General features: G+C 43.3%; 1 protein-coding gene across 7 annotated transcripts in view; it reads left to right on the plus strand.

The window, feature by feature from the left end:
* Positions 1-25,194, plus strand: part of LOC143835188 (centrosome-associated protein 350-like) — a 71,282-nt gene that overhangs the window by 41,520 nt on the left and 4,568 nt on the right. For 5 of the 7 annotated variants that reach the window (XM_077332451.1, XM_077332454.1, XM_077332455.1 and 2 more), the window contains 13 exons: positions 3,391-3,548; positions 3,862-4,049; positions 8,474-8,658; positions 10,090-10,177; positions 12,655-12,801; positions 13,648-13,799; positions 16,822-17,018; positions 17,906-18,111; positions 18,729-18,873; positions 19,790-19,950; positions 20,468-20,604; positions 21,482-21,564; positions 22,763-24,708. In XM_077332451.1, coding sequence (XP_077188566.1) covers positions 3,391-3,548; positions 3,862-4,049; positions 8,474-8,658; positions 10,090-10,177; positions 12,655-12,801; positions 13,648-13,799; positions 16,822-17,018; positions 17,906-18,111; positions 18,729-18,873; positions 19,790-19,950; positions 20,468-20,604; positions 21,482-21,564; positions 22,763-24,708 — 3,793 coding nt within the window. The remainder of the gene's footprint in view (positions 1-3,390; positions 3,549-3,861; positions 4,050-8,473; positions 8,659-10,089; positions 10,178-12,654; positions 12,802-13,647; positions 13,800-16,821; positions 17,019-17,905; positions 18,112-18,728; positions 18,874-19,789; positions 19,951-20,467; positions 20,605-21,481; positions 21,565-22,762; positions 24,709-25,194) is intronic. The other 2 variants (XM_077332453.1, XM_077332452.1) reach the window with 2 other exon arrangements.

Consider the following 25,194-nt stretch of genomic DNA (forward strand, 5'->3'; position numbering starts at 1 on the left):
GTGGCAGAATATACTTTGTAGTGACAGGACATATCCACCCGCCCGTTCACTGAGCAGAAAGGTAAGATTCAGACTAGTGAGTTTTGAAAGATTATGCCTCCATTCAAAACTCAAGAATTGATGCAAGAAAGAACTTTGAGGTAAGCACAGGCTACCCTCTTTAAAATCTTTGTAACAATTGGCTAGGAAAGCTTTTCTTTTATTTTGAAGTAAAAAGCTTCTTAGCTATTCTTTCAGCTGCTGTTATACAATGCTTTTTGAACAAAGAAATGTTGCAGGGCACTGCCCTTTTTCAGATTGTTATGTCATTTGATTACCAACTGCAAGCAGCATCCTTGAACACTTGAAAAGAGCACTGGATCTATATCAGGTGTTCTGCATGTTTATTCTTTATTGTCAGTTGTGAGTTCATGAGCAGGGGGGTGTCATGTTGCCTTGGCAACTGTGTAGTGCTTTCTGCATTTCATGCACCACAATTTCTTGCACCCATTAATTCTGAGCTTGTATGAAAGCAGCTACTAGCCGGCCACTTGGTGTGGCAATCAATGCAACCGGTTACACAGATGCAAAAATGGTACATAAACTCCAGTTAGAATACATTCCGATTGCAAGTATATCAGCAGTTTGAGAGTACTGGGCATTTACTCAAGAAAAGTGGGCATTACAAGCAGGGCAAAATTGATTTTTCAAGCAAATATTATTTGAGGATTGCTGTGTCAGTCATTCCAACAGCTTAAAGAATTTTTTTAAAGTCCGTTTAGGAACTGAGACAAGGCTATATGCTGCAGCTGAGGCTATATGCTGTTGGTGAAATGCATCCAGAAAGAGAGGAGGCTAGAGTTGCTACAGATTTCCTGGGGTTACAGCTGATCACTAAGTGACAGAGATAAATATGCCTGGAGAAAATGATTGCTTTGGGAGGTGGTCTCTAAGGTGTTATATTCTATTGCTTCTCCTCCTCAATCCCACCCTCCTCAGTTTCCGCCCCCTAAATCTCCAGGTATTTCCCAGCCCAGGACTGGAAACCCAATAATGAGTAGGCTATACTGTCAGAGTGTTGGTCAGTAGTGTAAATTTGTGCACATATGAAAGGTACAGCCAGTATGTGACATGAAAACATGCACAATACTCAACATGTAGATTTTTAATGCTTACTTTTGCAAAGTAAGCAGACTGATTTGTGTAATTCCCCCATCCCCAATGAAACTTCTTCAGACGTGAATGGATGCTTTGTGGTAATAAAATTAGAGATTGAAAGCAAAATAGGATTGCTCTACCCTGGTTTACTTCCCAGGGTGGTAAAATCACCAAGTTGCTGCTGCTAGGCAGTGAAAAACACACTGCAGATTCTGCAACTGGAGAGAAAACAACGCCTTGATCCTTCATCTTGTCTTGATGCCGTTGCTTCCCCATTTTAACCAAATGTTTCTAAATTGCCTTCCTATTTCTTAGGGTGGACTTCTCTGAAGAACTTCACCATGAACTAAATCTGTCAGCAAGGCAAACTTATTTCCCCGTGCCATTCATCATTGGACATTAATGTTCCTATAGATCAGTGGTCCCCAACCTTTTTCTCACTGGGGACCGGTCAACGCTTGACAATTTTACTGAGGCCCGGGGGGGGGGGGGGGCTTTTGCCAAGGGACATCACCGCCGCCTGAGCCCCTGCTCCAATTGCTTTCCCGTCGGTGCCCCTGACTTCCTGCCGCCCACTTGGGGGTGCTGCCAGCAGCAACTGCGCAGTGCCACGCCAAGGGGGAGCCCCAGCCATGGCAGCCGCTGGAGAGCACCAAAGGTGAGCCTCCGGCAGAGTGGCAGGGCAGCCCCCAAGGCAGCAGCCAGGGAGGAGGACGAGGAGGAGCTGTGGCCCAGTACCAACTGATTCATGGACCGGTCCCGGTCCCCAGACAGGGGGTTGGGGACCACGGCTATAGATCCCTACAGTCCCATGCTGCCATTCATGTTTTTGTGACATAATTGGAACAATTTTCATTTTTGATCTTAGCCCATTATTTCTTTTTTGATTTGAGGCTGTTTCAGAGGGATGATGCATCCAGGATGTAGATTCCTCAGTTAGTTTAGACTTTTCAAGCACGGTGTCCCATAGTGAATGGGACTGTCTAAGAGCACTGTTGGGCATTGTTTTAGATTATCTGTTCATTTTAATGAAGCTTTAGGCATTGATTAGGATGGTGGATGTCACGGTTTTTCTTGTAGTCCAGAACTGTACTTTTTTTCGCTTCTATTCTACCATGCAGCTCAACCAAATTTGAAGCTTTCCTCTGGCCCAAAGAAATTTCATTGCACAGTAATGTCTCTTCCACCAACAGAAGAATCACATGTTGGAGGAATGTTCCTTAGCCAAGAAGAAGGCTTGTTTCAGAAAAGAAGAAAAACAACAACTCTGCATATATTCAGGTCCCTTCAATGTTTCAAGGGACTGCAGAAGACAGCCCAAGGATCAACTCTGCTAGCAGGATGTGGATTGCTCTCCAGTGACACAGGTTCATGCTGGCTCTTCATGCAGCCTTGTTTAAATAGGGCTGCAATAGAAGCCAGCCAAAGGATCAGTTGTGCTGGCAGGGAGTGCATCACTCCTTGCCCACACAACTGTGGCCTGGATCCTCCAGGGGATCTGATCCCTGTAGCCTGGCAATCAGTTATAATTCCAGGAGCTCTCCAAGCTTTATCTGGAGGTTGGTAAACACATGTCATATGATAACTAAATCATTTTAAATAGGACTGCAGAAGAAGCCAGCCCAAGGATCAGCTGTGCTTAGTGGGAGCAGGTCGCATCTCACCCATACAGATTCAGGCTGGTTGCACCAGAAGCCAGCCTGAGAATCAACTGAGCTGGTGGGGAGTGGATTGCTTCACACTGGCACAACTTTGGGCTGGCTCCTTGTGCAGCCTTGTTTAAACCAGGCTGCTCTAGAAACCAGAGGATCAGCTGTGTCAGCAGGGAGCTGTTCATTCCCTGCCAGCACAGCCTCAGGTATACTCCCCCCTTTTTTTTCCTTTTCAAATTGACTGGATCTAAACAAATTTGGGATTTTTATACTGAATTGGGATCCAGATCCCAATATTTTTTGGTGTCCAAGGTACCAGAACCAAGAGACCAGTCAAAAAATATTTGCACGCATCTAATTTTTCAAGCATATATTAGATATTACATTAGTTAAGCTATTTTATTTTTTGTGTCAATCTGACAGAATGGCAGAATAACTCTAGTCTTTATTGGAGTTCTCAGGAGGAGAAAGCAAACAGCCTCCTTTGGGTGTCATAATCGACATATATTCTTTGACCATCCCTCTACGATTTGCTTCAGTCTTACCTTTACAGTCCTGGTAATTCATCTACGTCCTTCTGTTATGTCTTTTCATGAAACAGCAGCAGTTGCCAGGGAAGTCTGTTTGTTCCATTTTCCAAGGAGACCAAAGACATCCCGCAGACTGAAAAATCAAACCGTTCTGTTGAGGAAGAAGACTTGGCAGCCGTGAACAATTCCCCGCAGAGTAACAGTGTTCCATCCATCCCAGGCGAGAGGGGTGAGTGCTCTTTTGTGTTCTCTTCCTGCCTCTGTCAGTGGTGTTTGCGACTGGATCAGACAGAAAAAATATAACAAGTGTTAAAACTTTTCTCTGGCTGTTTCACTTATGTCTGTCTGTACATGCAGTGTATCCTTAATAGCTTTTTGGCAACTTTTGGCTGCTTGGGAAGTTCATTGTGTAGTTATTCACACTTACACAGTATAGTTTGGACCATTGACCTAAGGAACCCTTACACAGATTAATCACTTGATAAACTGTGTTTTCTTGTATAGGGACAAAACCTGCTTCATGGCCTTTCTTACTTTCCCAGATTCAACTACTGTTGCAACAGAATATTCCCTGAAATTTGATTCCATGACAGAAGATGAGATGGAAGAGAAGTCTTTCCGGTCCTTGCTCCCCTCTGAGAGCCACCGCCGGATTAACGTGAAGAAACCAGGTCACCATGGCTATTCTGATCAGGAAACTTGTAGGAAAATGCCTTTATCATCTGTCAAGGCAAGTTTTTAATATTTTGTGTCCTCACGTATTTGGGACTCTTCTGGGTGGTTTGTAATTTTGTTTGTTTGTACACATTTTCATTATGTATTTTGTTATTATATTGATATAGTATGTGTGTGTTTAGTGTTGTGAAATCACTTCCGACTTATGGCGATGATATAAATTAATGCCATCAAAAACATCCTATGGTTAACAGACTTGCAAAATGAGAGCCATGACTTCCTTTATTGAGTCAGTCCATTTCATGTTGGGTTTTTTCTCCTACTATCTTCAGCTTTTCCTAGCAATATTGTCTTTTTTAGGGACTCTTTGATATAAGCTTGGTTATTTTATCTTCTAGGGAGATTTTATGCTTGATTTGAAGTAAAACCTTCGTTTTGGCAGCCCATGGTATACGTAAAACTCTTTTCCAACAAATAATTCAGCTTTCTTCACTGTCCACCTTTCACATCATATTATAATAGGGAATACTATGGCATGAATTACTTGATCTTGATCACTGGTGACACATTCTTCCAGTTAAGGATCTTTTCTGTCTGCCCTTCTTAGGTTCAAGCTCCTTCTGATTTCTTGGTTGCAGTCTCCCTTTTGGTTGCTAATCCACCCAAAGAGAAAAAAATATATATTTCTTCATTGTCAACCTTATAAAGTTATATAAATCCTTCGTTGTCATTACTTTTATCTTCTTGATGTTCAGTTCTGTTCCTACTTTGGCACTTTCTGCTTTAATCCTATTCAGTAGTTATTTCTTAGTCACTATTTCCTGCCAGTTATGTGGTGTTATCTGCATGTCTCTGACTGTTAATGTTCCTTCCAACAATCTTAAAACTGCCCACGGCGCCACAGGTGCCGCGGACTAAATAAAACAGAAAGGCGTTGTGGGGAGGATTTAGGGCGGGACCCGTCCGGGATAAAAACTCGGAGAGGGCCAATCAGGAGCCGCAAAGCGAAGTGGCTCAACCGCCCTCAACTGTCGCCGCCGACACCAACGCGCGCCAGAAGACCCCGCCGACGAGCCGGCCGCCGTGCTCCAACAGCCCCGCCAACACACCTACGCCGCCGGAGGAGCCGGAAAACACACACAACCTACCATCGAGCCGCCGCCTGCCCTCCACCTTCCCTGCCGACATGCGGAGCCCGCCGACAACCCACCCCCGAGCCCACGCCCTCCCTTCTTACCACCTGTGGATCCCCACCGCCACCAGGACGACGACGCCGAGCCGCCACCCACCCTCCAAAATGGCGGCTTGCTACGGTAAGCTGCCTGCCCTCGCGTCTTCCTCCCTCTGCCTACGGGGTCTCTCCCAGACTATGTGCCGCTGCCAATGCGGCACATCTCCCACCCCTCTCCCTGTCTATCCTCTCGCCGGGCCTACCGTGCCCGCAGCGTGTACGCCCACTTTCTCTTACCCCTGCCAGCGCCCCCCGGCAACGGCCACCGCCTGCTAGCGCCCATTGTATTCTTACTACAATGGGCTTTATTCCTAGTTTCATATAAATCTAATCCATCTTCATATAAATCTAATCTACTGTATATACTTGCATATAAGCTGACCTGCATATAAGCCGAGGCACCTAATTTTACAACAAAATCTGGGCAAATTTATTGACTTGCATATAAGCTGAGGGTGGGAAATGCTCCATCATCACAGGCTCTCCCATCCAGCCCCCCCTACAAATACAGAAAAGTCAAGAGGATGAATAGCTGCTGGTTTTTGTATCCTGCTTTTCACTCACCAAAGGAGTCTCAAAGTGGCCTTCCCTTCCTCTCTTGATGCCAGGCATCCTGAGAGAGCTCTGACAGAACTGCTTTGAGAACAGCTGTTGCAGGAGAACCAAACAGTGCCCCCTAGGCCAGCAAACTATAGCCGAACAACAGTACCCGAAGTTGGCAACCTACTACAACAAGTACAACAGCTACCAAACTGGGAGAATGAACAACTCTAACTACAACTGCACTGCCCTCCCAGACCAAAACACTGAAATAAAGAACTGTAAAACTGAACACTGAAAGAAATAACTGTAAAAATCAACTTTTAAAAGAAACACAGCCCCAAGAAGAAAAGGCAAACAATGCTGCCCCTCAGATAAAAGAAGAAATACTAGGAGAAAGAAACAGTAAATCCCAAATCTTTTCTTGGAAGGAATTTGCCACCTTTCATCTTTTCTGTATAGTTCTTCAGTATGATAGTCTTCATTTCTATATCTGTTCAGAAGAAAAAGAAGAGTTGGTTCTTACATGCTGCCTTTCTCTACCCGAAGGAGGCTCAAAGCGGCTTACAATCGCCTTCCCTTTCCTTTCCCCACAACAGACACCCTGTGGGGTGGGTGAGGCTGAGAGAGCCCTGATATTCCTGCTTGGTCAGAACAGTTTTATCAGCACTGTGGCGAGCCCAAGGTCACCCAGGTGGCTGCATGTGGGGAGTGCAGAATCGAACCTGGCATGCCGGATTAGAAATCACCACTCCTAACCATTACACCAAACTGGCTCTCAGTCGGTGTATTTCCATGATGATCATTCAGCATGTCTAACCATCTTTAAACAGCCCCGTGGCGCAGAGCGCCACGGACTGAATAAAGCACTAAGGGCTGTGTGGGAGGAGTTAGGGCGGGCCCTGTCCGTGATAAAAACTCGGAGGGGCCAATCAGGAGCCGCGAAGCTCGCCGCGTTTCCAACGCGGCGAGCCTGCTCCGCCGGCCGGGAGAAGGCTCGGCTGAGTCTGGGCTGGGGGGTGGGCAGGGCAGCCTTCTCTCGGCCGGCGGAGCCACCGCGCCGTCCCTCGCCCCTTTCTAGCGCCCATTTTATTGCTTCTTAAAAGGGCTTAAAATCTAGTTCTTTGAATATTCCCTTGATTTCTTGGATTCTGTGGTACAGCTCTCTTGTTCCTTTTTGTTCTCTTCTATATCTTTACCCTGGTTACTATAATAATTCTTTGTTTCTCTATGAACCAGTTTCTGAAACATTGCCTTTAGACTTTTAATTCTTTTTTGTTTTTAGCAGTGGTTAAGAGCTTTATCAGTCATCTATCAAGGCTTTTCATTTCTTTTGATAACATCTCTGCTTTTTAAACCCACAGTTCTTTCAGTTCCCATTTACTTGAATTTAGTAATCCAGATCTGTTCTTTATATGGTGTTTTAAACTTAATACCAGATCGCACTCGCAGTGGATAGTTTAGTGTCAGAGTATACACTTTGCAAGCAGAAAATCTTATATTCAGTTTCTGGCATATATTTTGTTTAAAAGCATGAAGTAGTAGGTAGTGTGAAAAACCTCTATCTAGGATGTTGCAGAGTTGCTTCTAATCAGAAAGAAAATACTCACTTTGATAGACGAGTGATCTAACTTGGTGCAACTTCATGTGTTCGTCCTCTGGGCTCTGAAATTCAAGGCCTTTCCCAACCCGGAAACCAGTGAAAGAAGTGAGACCACTTTGCCACCATCCCTGTCAAAATAACTGATTTGAGGTGCTCTCACTCATGTCCTATTCTGTTCCTTCCAAGTTTTCCTCCACTTGCACGCTAACCATCCTCCTAGATTGAAGTTTCCATCACTATGTCCACCTCCTGTTCTGCAGGAGGAGAGAGGGCACTCAAAAACAGGCATTTCCACTACCCATGCCATTTCCATTTTCCATGGGTTAACTAGGCTTGACGGAGCTCTAGCATTGCTAACAGTAAAATCCTATACAGTCATCAGGCAGTGTTTCAAAACGCAAGTGTTCATTGTCGTTGTCCTGTGCAGTCCCCATGGGTACTGTGCAGCAGGCTGGTCTGTGCGTCTACTCATCACAGTAACAACTAAATTAACAACATTTAAAAGGTAAAGGGTGCAAGCACCAGGTCATATCTGACCCTTAGGGTGACACCCTCTAGCGTTTTCATGGCAGACTCAATACGGGGTGGTTTGCCAGTGCCTTCCCCAGTCATTACCATTTTACCCCCCAGCAAGCAAGCTGGGTACTCATTTTACCGACCTCGGAAGGATGGAAGGCTGAGTCAGCCTTGAGCCGGCTGCTGGGATTGAACTCCCAGCCTCATGGGCAGACAGCTTCAGACAGCATTTCTGCTGCCTTACCACTCTGCGCCACAAGAGGCTCTTAGAAGAAATCAAGAGGAAATCCTATTTTTCATCATCATTGTCCTGTGCGTTCCTACATGGGTACTGTGCAGGGCTACACAGGAACAACTAGATGAGCCACAATTACAAGTAAGGAAACTTTATTTTTCTTTTATGCCATAGATGGGCTTTTTAGCAGATTCTCATTCTACTGTGTTAGGAAGGAGGGGGGAGACATGGTCCTCCACCAATATGGCTTGCATTAATAAAGGCAATTTTGTCTTGCTTTGATATATGGCAAAATAAAAAAGATTCTAGGCTATACTATGAAAATTAACATTTTGGACTATGTTCTTGTTTCAGGAGCTGAGCCTGCTGTTTTCAGGAAGTCAAGACAGTTTTTCCAAATTCACCATGGAAATGGTGCGGCAGTACATGAAAGAAGAAGAAATGCGGGCAGCTCATCAGTCCTCACTTCTCCAATTGCGCAAAAAAGCACTGAAAGAGAAGACCAAGGCTGAGCTAGCCTGGCTAGAACACCAAGAAAAGTATGAGAATCCTGGAAATTTTGATATGCTTGTAATACCAGTCCTAGTATAATATGTATCTTGGGGCTATATGTTAAACCAGGGGTAGTCAAACTGCGGCCCTCCGGATGTCTGGACTACAATTCCCATGAGCATCTGCCTCACTTGTAAGGAAAAGAAGTAATGAATTTACCTGCACGTGTCAGATGATTTTTATTATACTGCCACTGTGTGTATTTTGGAAAAGCCCCTCTGACACTTGAGGAAGAATCTCTTTAGGAAACAAGTTCCATCTGCTGCCCTCTTAGTCGATGATGCAAAGACCTCCAAGTGTTTGGTATCTTGTCACCAGCTGATGACTAGGAGCCAGTGTAGTATAGTGATGGACTAGTACCTAAACCACCCACTTTCCAGTCCTGAACTACTGTAAAGCTCTTGGAGAAAAGGGAGGGTTGGGATTTTATTGTCAGCACAATTTAAGAGAATCCCCTCACTATGAACAAGTGTATATCAGAGTACAGCTGTGATGATAAAATGAAGAGGAGAAAGCCATGAGCACCATCTGAAGGTTCTTGAATGAGATAAAAGATGCAATAACTTTTGCAAGCAGTCATGGAGTTCCCAGTTATAGTTCCATCTCCTCAACTACTTTCTGGAATAGGGTCCCCCCTACCCCCAGAATAAGGGTGGTTAATCCTGCTCTAGAGTCTCCATGTTTTGATCCTTTGAACCACTATGACTGCAAATAGAGGATCCAACCCTAAATGCTGCTGTATTAGGGCCTCTACTCCCAAATGAGTGGTTGCTTGTATACTACCAGGAACAGCTGACATCGCCAGCTATGTTACAGGTGTATTAGCTTTTCCCTGGCTAGAAAATGGACAAACAAGACAAGGAAAGGGCAAGACAAGATATGACTGAATCTGCCTATCAGGAAGCATAGAAAGTGCAGAATTACATTCTACTAAAATCAATTTTTTTGTGGAATTCTTTGCATCACTGCAAACTCATCCCTTGCACCTTTATAGTAATTGGCTAGAAAAGAACTACTTAAAGGCACAATAAATCATTGGTTGGACCTGCAACACTTTCCTTGTACTGGATACAGCAGCACAGTGCATTGTTGCAGGTGGTTTTAAGTGCCTCCACAGCTACAGGAGTTTAATGTTTTATCATGTAAACCGCCATGAGACCTGTTGGGGAGCAGCAGTATATAAATTTAAAAATAAATAAATATATGTATCTTGTTAGAACTGGGGTTCCAGTCTGTGTTTTTAAATGTTCAAAACAAAGGTGTTATGTGCCAGGTAGAGTGTTATGTGCCAGGTGTTATGTGAGGGAGAGAATATGTGTGATAAAATAACTAACCGTGTGGTTTCCATATATTATTGTAAATTTTATTGGGTAAAGGAATATGAAAATATGACATCCTTCTGCTATTGATTTTCCTAGGCACTTGAGAGACAAAGGAGAGGATGACAAGATGCCACCTATCCGAAAGAAGCAACGTGGCCTGATTCTGAAGCTGCAGCAGGAAAAGGTAAAGATTGCTTTGAAGCTGGCAGTCAGTAGGAGAGTCACTGATGGCAGGGCCCTCTTTGATGGCAATATATGCCCACTGCTGGAGACACTCTAGTACTCAGCCAAAGCTCTGCTGATATCATTTCAGGTATGACCAGCAGTGATGCTGGCACATTGTTGGTGATGCTCTAGTCTAGCATTTGGCCCCAAGCCATTGAATTCTGGCCAAATGTTGGTTATGATGTCACTTCTGTCTGCACAGGAAGTGATGTCATGTTGTTGCCAGTGATTGCTCCTCCCTCATCTTCCCATTTTTCCCCCTGCTGCTCAGCTAAGCAGCTAAAGCAGGCTTTCTCAGCCAGGGTTTCATGAAACCCTGGGTTTCTTGATGGCCCTGGAAGAGATTCCTGAATGGAAGAGAATTAATTAATTTTAATATATATAATTAATATATCATTAAAATATATCATTAATATATATCATTCTTATGTTTGTATTTCTTACCCACCACTCTAGGCATGCTGTTTCGTGGTGGGTTACAACATAAAATGCCCACAACAATAAAACCCCATTAAAATAAAGTATTTTTAATTTGTTAAGCATGTTTCTTGAAACCTGAAAAATGGTTCAGGGTTTTTTCAATGGTAAAAATGTGGGGAAAGGCTTAGCTAGAGGCAGGGGTCTCCTGCACACATGTCATCCGTATTTGAAGCCTAACTTCTGTTGGCATTTCTGTTGTTGGCATTTGAGCCAGTGTGGTTAAGAGGCTGAGCTGGTGCTGTATAATGCCAAGGACCGTTTATGCACTGGGAACTTCACTGTCCCAACTCTCATGCAGGAGCACAAATCGGGAGCAGATGAGGTACACCGGACCAAATGCTCCCCCATGTGGGTGCAGGAAGAGGCGGGGCAACCTGCCACGACTGAAACTCCAGCCTGCAGCCCAGCATGAAACCTCCAGTGCGTAAACGGTCAAGGTGTAACATGTCAAGAACATGGAAAGGTTTCTGGCTCTTGAATAAGCTCCCTTTGATGCTGAGGGGTTTGCCTGAATTACTAGAAGCACATTTATTTGGCTACATGGCATTGATCTCCACTGTTCGTGTCTTTATGTCACAAGGTACGAAATAAGCAGTCTGAAAGGCGCCAGATCAGAACCGAAGAACTAAAGCATTGATTAAAATATTTGCAGGCCTGCAAAGAGCAGTTAATCTTATTTTGTAGCATTAGCAAAGCAAGACACTTGGAGGTGTCTTGCAAGACAGGAGCTTTTTAAAATAATTGCGTTTTATATCTTGATAGTGTAAATATTGTGCAAAGATTTATCAGATGCAACTGAATTATATCCAGATTTTGGCAGCAAGATTAGCAAGAGTATCTGTTTTTCAGGTACTTATTCAGAAAAATAGAAATTTATTTATCACAAATTAAGTCTAGAGCCATATCCTATGGGGCAGGTATCACATATAGATAATGAAGCCCTGAAAGGATCTGCTTCTAGTAGAGAGGTAGAGGCCTACACCTCCTGCCTCTCTTTGTGTGCATACCCTGAAAGGAGCTGCAGGATGATGAGATGAGGTAGAGACAGCAGGCAGGTTCAGGGACCTCATTCCTTAACCTTTTCTCTCCTCTTTCCCACACATCCTGCCCTGGCCACCTGTCACTGTTGCCAGGCACTCCTCCAGTCCTCCATGCCCACTTGAAACATGGATTTCCTGCATTGCGAAGGTCATAACTCAGCTCCTTTTCTTGTCATGTGTTATGGTACAACATGACTTCCTGTGTCCCATCTTGGGTCTGGAAAGATAGTCTAGGACAGTGGTCCCCAGCCACTGGGCTACGGCCCGGTGCCGGGCCGCAGCTCCCTCTCCCCCCACCCCGCAGTAAAAAACTTCCCAGGCCGCAAGCTTGCAGCTCGGGAACCTTTTTACTGTGGGGGGGGGAGAGGGAAGCAGGGCCCCGCACGCGCACTGAGCAGGGGTCTAGATGGACTAGATGGCCTGCATGGGCCCTTTCAACTCTAGGATTCTATGAAGAGCATCCTCACTGATAGGAAGTGCTTTTGTGGAATACTGCTTGTAAAGGATATGAGGCAATAAAAAAGACTGAAGAGGTCTACAAATAACACCAAGGATATGCTGACCTCCATATATCCCCTCCCCAGTTTAGCAACCATCTAAAATTCCTCATAAGAGGCATCCCTAGGTTTCTGAATTAATGGGGCTAATTATTTAATTTTAATTATTAATTTTAGAATTTTAACCCCTAAATTAAAATTTAATTAGATATCTTAAACCTTGTAAGTTGCCTGGAGCCGCTGGGGAAGGGTGAGATATAAATTTTAAACAAATAATTAATTAGAGGAGCAATGGATGGAAAATAATTTGTTGAATAGCAGATGAGGAACAAAATTGAAGGTGGAAATAAGCAAACAGAAAACCTGTGAAGATGAGAATGTTGCTACTCCTTTTGTGTTGTCTTTTTGCACTTGGACAGGCAGAAATTGAGTATCTTCAGGAGGCTAACAAGGCTGCCCAGAAAGAGAGACAGCTGATACTCAAGCAGCAGGAAGAGATAGAGCAAATACACCAAACTACTATGAAACTGCAAGAAAAACTGAAATCTGCAGGGGAAAATCAGCTGGTAAGATGCACTGCAACAGCAGGAACCTCGCCCTGCGGAAGTATCCTGTTAGTGTTATGTGTGCTGCTGGAGTTCTTGAATTTAAAAAAATGAACATTACCTGGAACAGAGAGGAGAGCTGTGATGATGATGTGATAAGCTGTACATTTTTATAAATAAATGAAATTGAGAAAACGCTCTGTCTGATCTTTTGAGCAAGATTAAATCTATAGATGACCCATAGAAAAGATCATTATAAACATCCACATAAAACAGACCATAAAAAAATATAAGGCAACATTCAGCAGGCTAAAATGTTGTCCTCATGCTAGAAATAAAACGACTTTAAAAGATTATACCTTTCGGTCAACCCCTTGGCATAAAGAAATGTTTTAGCCTGGCAAAGGACAGTAAGATGGGCACCAGGTGAGCCTTAAGGGAAGGACATTCCAAAGGCAAGGTGCCATTTCTGAAAAAGGTCATTCTCTGGACAGCACCTGTCCTGCCTGTGCAGGTACAAAGAAGATTTTAACTTGAAAGGAAGATCTTAACTGGCAAGCTGGACAGTATGGGAGGAGGGAGTCCAAGGAAGCCTCAGTAGCATTTAGTTCAGTCTAAAGATATTGATTAAAGGGGAATAATTGGTATATGGACATTTGCAGTTCTTAAACCATTCCACACGTTTTCCAGTTCACAGCACATGTTGGTGCTTCACCTGTGGGGAAATGAGTTTCCCATGAAGTAATTCGCTGTTTCGTTTTTATGCATTTTAATTTCTCCCCATTTGAGTAGCTGAAATATGTCAGCGTTAGGAACCAGTGTGATGGGATGCCTCTCACTGTTGATATTGATCTCCTTTTTTGACAGGAGCATTGCAGTGAAGCCGATGCCAAACAAGCTCATTCTTCCAGCCCACTGCCAGTGGATGCAGAGACCTGCAGCCTTTCTTCTCTCTCCAGCAATGAGACTTGTAGCATTTTGAAGAAATTAAAGAAAATGCGCAACCGGGTGGATAAGAAGTAACTATTAAAATTTGTTATTGGTTGAGGATATTTTCTTGGTGGGAAAATGTCAGGCATAAGAAATGGGGTTTTAACTTTTAAAAAAAAATGATTTCTTTCTTTATTTTAGAACTTCTATACTGCCGCTCACAACAAAGTCATTAATTTCAAAACCAAGTACATAAATAAATATTCAGTAAAGCACATCATTAAAACAGCAAGCAATATAAAACGGTTTACAAGCACTGACCCTGCAGAGAGGTGCCAGAGGGGAGGGGAGGAAAAGGCAAAAGAGGCCCAAATCAGATGTTACAACTGTATTTCTGCTGGCCTCAACTGTGGGCTTGGTGGGTCTTACAGGCCCTGTAAAACTCCATGAGTTCTGTTAGGGCTTTGATCTTGCTCAGGAACTCATTCTATCAAGCAGGAGCCAGGGCTGAAAAAGCACTGGCTCTGGTTCAGGCCAAGTGTACTTCTCTGGGCAGTCTCTCATCATAGGCAACCTCTGGAATTGTGTTAGCAGAATTTTGGAATATGTACCAGCTTAGTGTAGTGGTTAGGAGTGTGGATTTCTAATCTGGTGAGCCAGGTTTGATTCCGCACTCCCCCACGTGCACCCAGCTGGGTAACAGCACTGATCAAGCTGTTCTGACTGAGCAGTAATATCAGGGTTTTCTCAGCCTCACCCCTACCTCACAGGGTGTCTGTTGTGGGGAGAGGGCGGGAAGGTGATTGTAAGCCAGTTTGAGACTCCTTCTGGTAGAGAAAAGCGGCATATAAAAACCAATTCTTCTTTCATACATATATTGGGATTTTTTTTAACCCTTTCCCAGGCCATCAAAAATATCTTTGAAAATTGTCTCTGAAGAGGCAGCCAATGCTATGCAACAAGCTGCCGTCATAACTAGATGGGAGGGATGCAGAGAACTTCTTCAGTACACATATGGAACTCTTCAACCTACAGAAAAATAGATATAGTTTCTGATGCCCAAGAAAAAGTTACTTCTACTTGTTTCCAAGATTATGAACACACAGTTCGTTTACTGTGGATAAATTGTATTGTCAGCAGTTCAAGTTGTTTCCTGTTTCACATATATATTTAGTTTAATGCCTCCATGCTTGAGAGGAGATGGATGGGGCATAATGACAGTGTCCCAGTTAATGGCTTTCGGAATTCCATAATTAAAAATGAATCTATCCATTTTTGACGTATTTTTTTCCTTCACTATGTTTCCCCCCAGGATTAAACCCAAACAAGTGATAACCTTATAAACTTAGCCTGTTATTTCTGTATGGTTCTTGAATCTATTACCAACAATATAGAAGTAAAATTGTGTCTGAAACAAGGCAATTTTAAATGCAATAAACAAACTTGCTTGCCGTCTTTTCCTTAATTTTATTTGTCCTGTAGTGACACACAAAACTATCATTTCTGCCAAATAACTTTCATCAGTTGTGGTCACAATAAAGAAGACTTAGTATGAATGAATAAGTTGTACAAAGTACATTCCGTTTTCATTAGTTGTAAGGAAATAAAGATAATTAAATTCTAAGAGTATTATGTTCTCTTATCAAGGCTGTACTGATTTCCAATTAAAGCTTACATCAATGGCTTATTGTTTTGCGCGTCACTACAAGCAAAATAAAATTAAGAAAAAGACAGCAAACAAATTTGTTTATTGCATTTAAAATTGTCCTGTTTCATATAATAGAATTATAGAGTTGGAAGGAACCTCCTGGATCATCCAACCCCCTGCAATATGCAGGACACAACCCTATCGCTCATCCACTGTAACCTGCCACCCCCTTGAATCTTCACAGAACCAGCCTCTCCGTCAGATGGCTATCCAGCCTCTGTTTAAATATTTCCAAAAATGGAGAACCCACGACCTCCCATGGAAGCCTGTTTCACTGAGAAACCGCTCTAACTGTCAGGAACTTCTTCCGGATGTTTAGACAGAATTTCTTTTGAATTAATTTCATCCCACTGGTTCTGGTCTGTCCCTCCGGGGCAAGAGAGAACAACTCTGCTCCATCCTCTATATGGCAGCCTTTTAAATACTTGAAGATGGTTATCAGATCCCTCTCAGACCAAGCTCCCCCAACCTTTCTCCAAACCCCTCACCATCTTTGTTGCCCTCCTCTGGACATGCTCCAGTTTGTCCACTGTGGTGCCCAAAACTGAACACAGTACTCCAAGTGAGGCCAAACCAGAGCAGAGTTAAGACAGGTTTTTTTCTATATATTTGTTGGTAATTTCATTATAAGTTACTGGTCACCCTCTACATGTATGCATGGCCTAACAATTCTCATTTTATTGTATCGGAGGAATTGTGCATGCCCACAAAAGCTTATGCCTAGAATAAAACTTTGTTGATGTTAAAGGTGCTACCAGAATTGAACTTCATTCTGCTGCTTCAGACCAACATAGCAACCCAACTGAATGTATATATTTAGTATGTGATCGAAATTCTTCTGAACTGAATCTTTTACCAAGATACTGTAATAAATGGCATAGGAACACTCACTGTATTCTCATGGCATAGATATAAAACTGGGCCTTATTTTTGTAATAACTCACCTCCCCTGATTTTGCGTTGTCTTTAGCTTTGGGTATAAATGTATCTACCAAAAAGTGATCACTGACTTATGACGACATATTCAGAAACGTTTTGTTCATCTTGAAATTGTCAGGGGACTCCTGCGTAATAATGCCTTTAGTTGCTTTGACCTCTTATAAATGGAGACACTGGGAAGAAACTCTGGATTGATGAAGGTGGATGTGTGTCAACTTATCAGCTGTTTCCCAGAGGGTTATACCATTAATTAGACCATGACCCCTTAGCAATGGGTTACATTTAGAAGCTTGAGTCAGCCAGGTGCACTTTTTCATACTTTGTGCTAATATTCCATGAATAGTCATGGAAAGAATTCAAAATGCTTTTTCATTGCGTTTACCCTATCCTGACCACAGGTAGAGTATCTTGCTGCTATAGCTTTCGGTGTGGGTGATTGATTTCTTAACCTTTTGTTTTGCCAGATTCTTAACAAAGCGAGAGCAAAAACTGATGCAGCGGCGCCAGCATGCTGAAGAACTGCTGCAGTGGAAACGCCATCTAGATGTAGAAGAAGCAGAAATCTGTCAGATAGAGAGACATGCCTTGGCTGCTTGGGGCCAAAAACGTCTGGAAACAAAAGCAAACAAAATGGCAGCAGGAGACCAGGCTAATCAGGAAGGTAGCAACAATGAATGGATGCCTGAGAGAGGGAAACTAAAGCCCTAGGCAACATTCAGTGTGGTGCCAGCTATGCGGGCAAGAGCCATGCACTGACCTACTGTAACCTTGGATTTCTGTTAGAGGGGCTTTTCTTGCGATTCGGTTTGGAATCATACCCTGCTAGTATAGCTGGCACTTATTTTCAAAGAAATCCCTTTAAGCACGTAATGTGCAAAGGAATACTCAAATATACAGAACTCTCCCATCCCTGTCTGTGCTTCATCATACGCTGTTCTCTGGCAGTAAGAGGCTCTGTAGTATTTCTCACAAACACACCATTCCTAAAGGGTTAATTTGAGACATTCACTGAAATGTGGTTTCCCATTTAGGATTACAGTGGATGAGTCAAAGCAAAGTTCTGTGAGAGTGGTCTAAATGGCCTAAATATGGTGAAATGCTTAATGCTGCAATACTGACCTTATGTTTGCATAGCATTTGAAATTGAGAAGTGGAGATGGAGAACTTTTTACTGCTCACCCCTCACCCCCTTTTTGGTTCACATCACCAGCAGATTTAAAAAAAAACATAGACAACTATCTGGGATCTCTGCTTCTAAATTGCTGGGGTGGTTGATTTATCACAGAAGCTATCACTTTTCTAGCTGTGTGTTTGTGCTATGAAGAGTCAGTGCATTTTTACATTTTTATTCCATTGCATTCCACTAACAAATACCCTCGTGTGCGTGCTTTAAAAAAAATTCTGCCTAGCTTGGATCTGTGTTATCCAGTAATGGGGGTTGAGTGGGTCAGATTTAGGAGGGTAAAAAAAAAAAATAGAGCCATTGTAGATGCACGCAAAAGGGGGTAGGCGTTCTTGCTTGACTGATGTTACTCTGTTTCATCTCAGAAGCAGCCAGCGAAGAAGATTCTTCAGTGCCACCTTGTTCTTGCCCCAGCAGTGGCAGCTCTGTCCCAGAAGAAATGGGCAATCTAGCTGTTGAGCCTGTCCCATCTGAGGTCCAAGGGCACTTGGGAAGTCTAGGTCACACCAAGCTTATGCAAGAAATGGTTTATATGCAGGAAATTGAATTTTCTGCCTCACCTGGAAAACTTGTGAGTGAACGTGTTCTTCACAGTACTAAAAAAAAAGTAGAAATGAGGTATGGGGAGGGTTTAGGCATATTGCTAAAAGTATCTTTTACATTAATAGAACGTACATGCGCATATTACCAAGAGGCAGTTACAGGCATGAGGGCAACAAGGGAGAGAATTATTGCAGTGAGTAGGAGGTTGTTCCAGCTGTGGGAATGACTGCCCCTGCAATTTATACCAGTTGAAGCTTCTGAGATGTCTTCAAAGGCAGCCCCGTGTACAGCATGCAAGAATAATCCTTAATCTGGAGATTACAGTAGCATGGATCAACACAGCCCAGTCACCAGAATCTAGATAACAGTCCAGTTTATGAGCTGGATGCAGCTGAAAGAAGACCCTCCTAGCAACAGCACTGACCTACCCATTCATTCACAAGTCTGAGGCCAGGAGCACCTCCATGTTCTTAACCTGATCTGCTGTGGAAAGTTTGACCACATCTAACCCCATGTTTAGTGTATCTAGGGATTTCTGACAACAGAATGCTTTCCATGCTTGGTGTGTAAGAGGTCAAAAATGCAAACTTTTTTCTTAAAGACAAACTTTACAAGCAGATGGCTTTTTCTTCCCCCTTTGGACAGTCTCCTCTTAAAAGCAGCACATCTTTGTCAAAACAAGAGTCCAGCAAACGAACCCACAGAGCTAGAGGGCAGCCGCATGTACCAGTAAAACCCCAGGAGGTATCCTATAGTTGGTCTGATGAGTCATTATCCATGACCCAGTCAGGTAAGGATTAGACTTCTTGATGACTATTGCAGCCATCTCAGAGTGTTGGCAGCTACCACATTATATTCTTTATTCATCTTATAAAAACAGTCTGTAGTTGCTTGGATGTGCATTTCTGTGGAAGAGAGTATGCATCAATAGTTTTTGATTAGGGAATCTTAATGCAGCATTGTTTTTTTCTTTTGGGAACCAGAATAGGGTTGCCTAAATTATTAACAGCTGTGCTTAAAAAGACACATTCTTGAGAACGTTAAGGGGTCCTCATAGCTGGATAGAAATCAACAATACACAGGTGTTTAAATTACACTTTCTGTCCATCATTCTAATTAATAAGACTTGGGTGCAAAAGCAAAAGTCAGGGCACTGTCCCAAGGATGGTTATACAAAGCAGCAAGGAACAGGAGATGGCAACAAGAGATGGACATAAATAAAGTCAGTGGCCCGTACTTTTCTACTGTAGTGATTGGGGGTGAAAAACAAGTTTTGAGTGTGGGTTCATGGAAGAAGTGGGTTACAGTAAGAGGCGGTATCAGGAGATATTCTAGGCTCAATTGTACCCAGTTTTCTTATGTAAGGCAGTTACATTCTTTAAAATTTTGATTTATTCAAGGCATGAGCTTTCGAGTGCAAGCACTCTTCGTCAGACTATGAACTGACCTTCATAACAGTGGGAATCCAGCTGTGTTTGGATGCTATGACACAGTTTACTTATGTAACAGGATTAACTTTTGCTTATATATTCCCACTGTCATGATCGTCAGTTCTTAGTCTGAGGAAGCGTGCTTAAACTAAAAAGCTCACGCCTTGAATAAATCTTGGTTGGTCTTAAAGGTGCTACTGGACTCTGATTTTATTGTGCTACTTCAGACCAATACGGCTACTCATTTGATTCTTTAAAATTGTCTTCTCTTATCAGAAACCACCTCAGACCAGAGTGACATCGAAAGCCGAATCCAGGCACTAAAGGATGAATTGCAGAACAGAAAGTCTGTGGTCTACCAGCTGATAAAGGAGCAAAAAAAGAGGCACAAGGCGAGGCTGAAAGCCCAGGAGGCTAGTTTGGTCAAACAGTTAGAGGTAAGAAGCCGTTAGGAGAGGAATTAAACAAGAGCCTAGGAGATATTCTGTAAGATAAATCTTACAACAGCAGGTTGGTATTGCCATGTCTCTTTTGAAGGCACAAGAAACTGTTAATTTGTTAATATTAGAGACATAGCAAATATTAGAGATAGGCTTTATCTTAAAGTTTTCTACATAGTTATGTGCTGGAAATAAAATTCTCATTCCTTCATGGATGTTATTTTTGTTAATATAGATAGAATACAGTTAGTAGAATTACAGTTCTTTAGGTGAAAGATTATTAGGGTGTTTGCTGTGCATTGTTTTGCTGATCTTCCCCGCATTTCTCTTCTCCCAGCATCCCCTTTGGTATCCCCAAAAGCTAATGCTGGAAATGGCTGGGTCTATATGGGCCAAGTGGCTAGAGTGAGAAGGAGGATTGTGCAAAGGCATCCCTTTTCTTAGTGAAATAAGCAAAAATAAACTCTGAAAATGAAGAAGCTTAAATCCTCTCACATCTTTTTTTTTTAATCAGACTTATGATGAATTCATCAAGAAGACGGAAGCAGAATTGAGTCAGGATCTGGAGACAGCAACTACAGCTAAACCGCAAATTAAAGCTCCATCTTTTGTTACGGAGAAATCCAAGATCAAGCCATCTCCACTCCATAGGTAAATTGGATGAAAGCTTAAAATTAAAGGTTTTGTTTCTTGGGAGCTGAGTCTGATAAAACCCCACCATTCCTCTACATGTGGTGGGGAGCAGGACTGCGCCCACCTAGTATGCCCCACCATTGTCACCACTGGCCCTGTACGTGCGGGTGTGATATTCAAGTATAGCCTTCGTGCATAGGCTTAGATTGCAAAGTTGATACAGTTTTTATCTGGGAAAAGGATCTATACACATTGAATTTTATGTGCCTAGGACAGCTAGGTTCCTTTGAGTACAGCCAGTGGCGAAAGCTTTCTCAACCAGGGTTTTGTGAAACCCTGGGGTTTCTTAATAGCCCTGGAAGGGTTTCCTGAACCGGTGGAAGTTAATTAATTTTATATATATATAAACTTTGTTAGACATTTATCAGGTGCTTTGACCATATATGGTCAACCCATTCCCCCCCCACCTCTTAAAATGGCCAATTATGGGCCTGGAAGGGGTGGGGAAGAGAGGGGCTCTGGTGGACGTGTCCACAGCTATGCTTCCTAACTATATTCTGCATGATTGCATCACTGCTGGGGTTACTTAAAGCCTGAGGAATGTTTCAGGGTTTTTTCAAAAGTAAAAAAGTTGAGAAAGGTTGTGGTGGCATCTGAGATAGGATTGGCATGCTGGGTGGCTAGGGAGGTAAAGCACACGTCCTCTGTCACCGCATGCATAGAGGAGTGTTCAGGGGTTGTGTGACCCAGTTCAGCCCTAGTTGTGTTCTCTTATCTCAATAGTTCCCACCTTTCCAGTCCCCTGTTGTTTTTTTATCCTTCTGTATCCGGCATTTTGTTCTGCACCACAGTATTGTTTAAGTATCTATAACGAGTAAGTGATTTTTTTCACTAGGCCTGAGATAACAAGAAGTTGGAAATCACTAACTAATTCTGAACACTGCAAGGAGTCACTGGAGTCCATAACAGAGCCTATTGGTATGTAACTAGGCATGATTCCATGCAAGGTCGTTATGGGTTAGGGATATGCATTCAGATGTACAAACTGAAAATATATCCCAAAATACAACATTTTGGGTATAATATTTTGGTATCCCAAAGATAATCAGGATTCTTTTGAAAACAAACAAAAAAATCCCATATATATTTGGGATTTTTCAGTAAAATTAGGAGCCAGCATTGCGGGCTCCCTCGGACTGTTTTGGGCTCAGTTTCAGTGCTGGGCTGGCAAAGACACTGGTGCTGATTCCCTCTGCACAGAAAGATGCTTTAATAAAGGGCAGAGACTCTAGACCAGTGGTTCTCAACCCTGGGGTCCTGACCCCTTCTGCGGGGTTGCCAGGACAGTTTGGTGGCGGGTGGCAGCAGAGCCATGACATTGGCTGCCTCCACACCGCCTCCAGATCATTGTGTGATTGCGCGCACGCCCGTACACAAGCGCGCCATCCCTGCCACCGCAGTTGGGGCTGCAGTGTTACGGCGGTTGAGAACCGCTGCTCTAATATAATCACATAATCTATAATCACATAATCTAGAAGAAGAAGAAGAAGAAGAGTTGGTTCTTATATGCCGCTTTTCCCTACCCGAAGGAGGCTCAAAGCGGCTTACAGTCGCCTTCCCATTCCTCCCCCCACAACAGACGTCCATCTAGTATGCATAGTATGTGTATATAGTATGTTACTATATGTACAATCCTACTGTGCAATTTCTGCATTCTTTAACATGTCATATTAGTTCTTATGCTGTGTTTCAGCTCCATTTCAGATTTCTATTTGGTTTCAGATTTCTCCAGTCCCAATCCTATTGAACTGTTTATTGGATAACCCACCCTGTTCACTGTATTGACTTAAGGCCAAAATATATAATAATGTCTTATAAATGCCAGGTCATGGTTGTGTGACCCATCTAGCAGGAGAACTCACATTAGGGGAATTGACTTTAAGCAGCTGTCATTTTCATACAGGTGAAAGGGGGATTTTTTTGAAGGGACAAAAAGTGCTTTGGTTTCCTTTTGCTTGTGGAAAAAGTGACAGTGTGCTTCTTGCCCCTTTTCTCTGCCTTTACGTGTCCTTCCTAGGGCACTGTTAATTCTGAACTCTTACCTAGCTTAATGGGCTGAACCTATAGCAATTATTATGCTAAAATATTTTAAATATTTCTTTTCCCCCCTCTCAAGACACTCTGCCACTTTCTGAGAGATCCGACTCTTCATACCCAAAGAAATTCATTGAGGCAGAGATTCAGACAGAGGAGCAGTTCCGAAGTCCATCACCAGTCCTCAAGGTCCCACAAAAAGCAGCAGGCGATAGCTTTCCCTCCTTAGCTGTTCTCAAAGGTTTAGGATACTTGAGCCAAACATCACATGTGTCACAGAACACTTTTGAAGATGCAAGAAGTCATGATTCTCATGTTTCCACTCACAGATGTGTAGTACAAGAGGGGGGAGATTTTGTAAAATCAGGAGACTCTGAGCCAGATGATGACCACAGGTTTTCTGGAAGATCTGAGGCTTCTGCTTTGGACCCTGAGCAAAAGAATTGCCTTCCAGTCTTGTTAAAGACAAGCACCTGTCCAGAGATCAGCTTGGCTGTCAAGTGTGTTCAAGCTGGAAAAGAGATACCAAAGCAGGGGGAAAGCTACAGGGATGAAAAATGTGCTGCATCACGCCAGTTCTCTCAGAAACTGGATAAGACCTTGCCTTCAGAACAGCTGTCTGCTTGCCCAGAGACATTGGATTCTAATGGTTTTGAGAGATCTTCATCAAGAAAACATAGATCAGATGATGGGGTGCTTGATGCTGAATATTACCAGGGTGACTTTGACACCTGCATGCCCTTTCTTGGAAAAGATTCCAGGTTACATGGAGATAAACCGCAGTATACAAAAACTCCTAGGAATAAGTCTGCAAGTATTGGAAGTGATGAGGAAGTAAGTGAATGTCACAGCTACAAAGCTCTGTCTGTAGCTTTTAGTGCTCATTCAGAAGGATTATTCACCCCGAAATTGCCAAAAGAACTGACGAAAAGTAAAGAGCCCAGTGATGTGGAGGGAGAATCGGCTTGTCTCGCCTTATCACTTCAGGCTTCCTCTTCTGAGACAGGAGTAGAGGAAAACACCCTACCAGAGTTAAACGTCAAGGACAGAGTCCTTGTCAGTAACTTCCAGCCTGGGGCACTGAGATTGAAGGGCCTGACCAATTTTGCTAAAGGTTTTTGGGCCGGAAGAAGGAATAACAGCACTTACGATGGCGTTAAGTACTTTGATTGTAAAGGAAAGCATGGCATTGTTGCTCCTCCACAAAGAGTCTCTTGGATCTCAGAGAGTTTGGATGGCCTCATGGACACAAAGGAGCACTCTTTCTGCACGATTCAGCTAGATCACAACCACAGGGCAGATCAGAAGGACAGAGAGCATCCCAGAGAAGAAGAGGAGGGGAGTGAGGGAGAAATTCTGAGTGAGAAATCACTCCAGGATAAATCCCAGAGTGGTGCATTTGCCTTAGAGGACTCCATAGCAGCTGGAGATTATTTAAAAGTCAGTGCCCCCCAAAGCCAAAATGTTGCTGCTGTTGAAGAAGTCCTTGCTGAAGAACAGACTATTGCAAATTCTCTGAAGTCCTTGGCAGATGACAGCTGGCTCTCGCCTGCCTCCATCTCTGATGCCCTTAGTAAGATGTCACCTGTTGCAATGGAAGGGGCCTTGGAGGGAATCGTCTGTGAAAAATGGAAGCAACAGCAGCCCTCTTGGAAGGAATATACCAAAGCGGACCTTTCCCCGGGCATGTTGGAGAAGTCTGCAGTTCCCCTCCTGGTCTTGCTCACAAAAGAAAGGAGCCAATTAGAAGCCAGGCTTAGGTCCCCATCCTACTGGGAGGGAAAATCCAAAGTTCAACAGGAAAAGGGGGGCTTGTTGACAGACTGCCTGCAGGTGTTTGTGAGGGACACTGTCCACCAGCTTCAGCAAATGAGAAAGGTCAGGAATGAAAAGATTCGGCTTAAGAATCAAGAACTTGCTGCTGTCCAAGAGCAGAAGTCGGCATCTGGTAACCTGTTGAGGATCTTAATGAGTTCTCCTTTGGATGATGGAGAAGAATTTTCCTCTCCCGACTCGTGTCCCAGACCTGTAAGTACCATATCCTCAGATGCTTCCAGGAATGAATGTTGTGGTGCTGCCACAGCAATGATAACGCATAACTATAACTTGATGGGTTTCTCCTGCTTATGGCAGCTTCTTGTTTTATGTTCTGAAATGTTTTGCAGACTGCACACGCAGAGCTGTAGCTACTTAAGCTCACACAAGGAACCTGTGCTAATTCAGCCCAATTTTTGACTTCTCTGACCCACTCATGTCTCCCCCGCCCCATGTCATAAACTGTTTTGGCGGCCTTGCTGTTTGAAAAGCAGCTTGCCATGCAGCACTAGGGACTGCTGCTTGAAAAACCTCCTATAGCTTCTTGGTTCTTAGATCTGACCATTTGGCTTACGTTTACTTTGAGCAAGCCAGCACCAGAACACCATATATTCACTTGGTATACTGGCCTCTAATCTGGAGAACTGGAATACATTCCCCATTCCTCCCAATGCTGCCAGCTGGGTGACCTTGGGCCAG

Source organism: Paroedura picta, chromosome 4 (assembly GCF_049243985.1).
Source record: "Paroedura picta isolate Pp20150507F chromosome 4, Ppicta_v3.0, whole genome shotgun sequence".
Lineage (NCBI taxonomy): Eukaryota > Metazoa > Chordata > Lepidosauria > Squamata > Gekkonidae > Paroedura > Paroedura picta.